This window comes from Populus alba, chromosome 6 (genome assembly GCF_005239225.2).
Source record: "Populus alba chromosome 6, ASM523922v2, whole genome shotgun sequence".
NCBI classification, from domain to species: domain Eukaryota; kingdom Viridiplantae; phylum Streptophyta; class Magnoliopsida; order Malpighiales; family Salicaceae; genus Populus; species Populus alba.
The window spans coordinates 9,024,182-9,025,343 of NC_133289.1; the positions used below are offsets into that span (position 1 = coordinate 9,024,182).

At 37.2% G+C, this 1,162-nt stretch overlaps 1 protein-coding gene across 1 annotated transcript; it reads left to right on the forward strand.

Annotated features, from left to right (window-relative positions):
* Positions 1-243: 243 nt before the first annotated feature.
* On the forward strand, positions 244-1,162 carry LOC118048133 (non-specific lipid-transfer protein 1). Its single transcript, XM_035057698.2, has 2 exons — positions 244-635; positions 971-1,162. Exons 1-2 carry the CDS (start codon positions 295-297, stop codon positions 978-980), a joined length of 351 nt encoding a protein of 116 aa, XP_034913589.1. The 5' UTR covers positions 244-294; the 3' UTR covers positions 981-1,162.

Here is a 1,162-nt window from a genome sequence, read left to right on the forward strand (position 1 = left end):
GTGCTTAATTTTTATCAAATAAATATGAATGCTAAGATTCGAGCTCGTGACCACTTGGTTATCAAGATTTTGATACCATGTTAAAAAATCATTTCAACCCAATAATTTAAACTATTAGATAAAATTTCATAATATAATTTATATTATTTTTTAAGAAGATCCAATTCTCCTTACTTAATTCTTCTATATAAACACGACTTCTTGCTACCGCATCACTCACTCCACTTCTCCGTCTCTCTCAAGCAAGACAGAAGAAAACTTTTTTAATTTAGCCTTCCCCAAATTATATCAACCATGGCCAGTGCTAAGTTAGTCTGTGCTCTCTTGCTATGGATATTGCTCTCTGCCCCCATGCTAAACGTTGATGCCTTGTCATGTGGTGTTGTGGCTGGTGATTTAGCACAGTGCCTCACCTACCTGAAGAAAGGTGGGCGAGTTCCTCTGGCTTGTTGCAAAGGAGTTAAGGCTCTCAAAAACGCTGCTAAAACCACTCAAGATCGCCGAGATGCTTGTAATTGCTTGAAACAAACCGCCTCCAAAGTTGGTGGGGTTAATGCTGGCTTCGCGGCTGCTCTTCCTCGCATTTGCGGAGTTAACATTCCCTATAAGTTCAGCACCTCCACTAACTGCGCCAGGTTAGGATTTCTAACAGTGCTAGTATTTTTATTTTACCCTTTTACATTAGCAATCCCATAAATGCTAGTAACAAAATCCCATTGTTACTTCTTACTGGGAGTTTAGTGATATATAAGCATTTTAAAAAAAAAATCACTATTTTTTTTATGTTTGTGTGACCAACAAAATATAACCAGTCAATCGCTGTAATTATATTATTATCTCATCTCCATGGAAGAATTTTGGTAAGAATTTCTATGTTCTATAGCTTTTTACTCTTTACTCTTTACTACTTGAAATTAAAGTGAGCAATATTTTCTTACTACTAACGTTGCCTATGATTCTTGTGTTTTAGCATCAAGTGAAGTGGATAGCTAGAGCTGCGATTTTCAACGGTCGAGGATCTTTAGGGTTCCATGAGTATAATAAAGCGGGTGGTTCTGTACTCTTGAAGGGTAGTCTCGACTTGATCAGCGAGTCTCCTATCCCTGTTATCTATGTCTTTCGATCCAAGTATCTTTTGTTTGGATGTCATAAATGCCATTAA

Excerpts from the sequence above, each read along its gene's own strand:
- LOC118048133 (XM_035057698.2), top strand. The coding sequence starts at position 295 with ATGGCCAGTGCTAAGTTAGTCTGTGCTCTCTTGCTATGGATATTGCTC.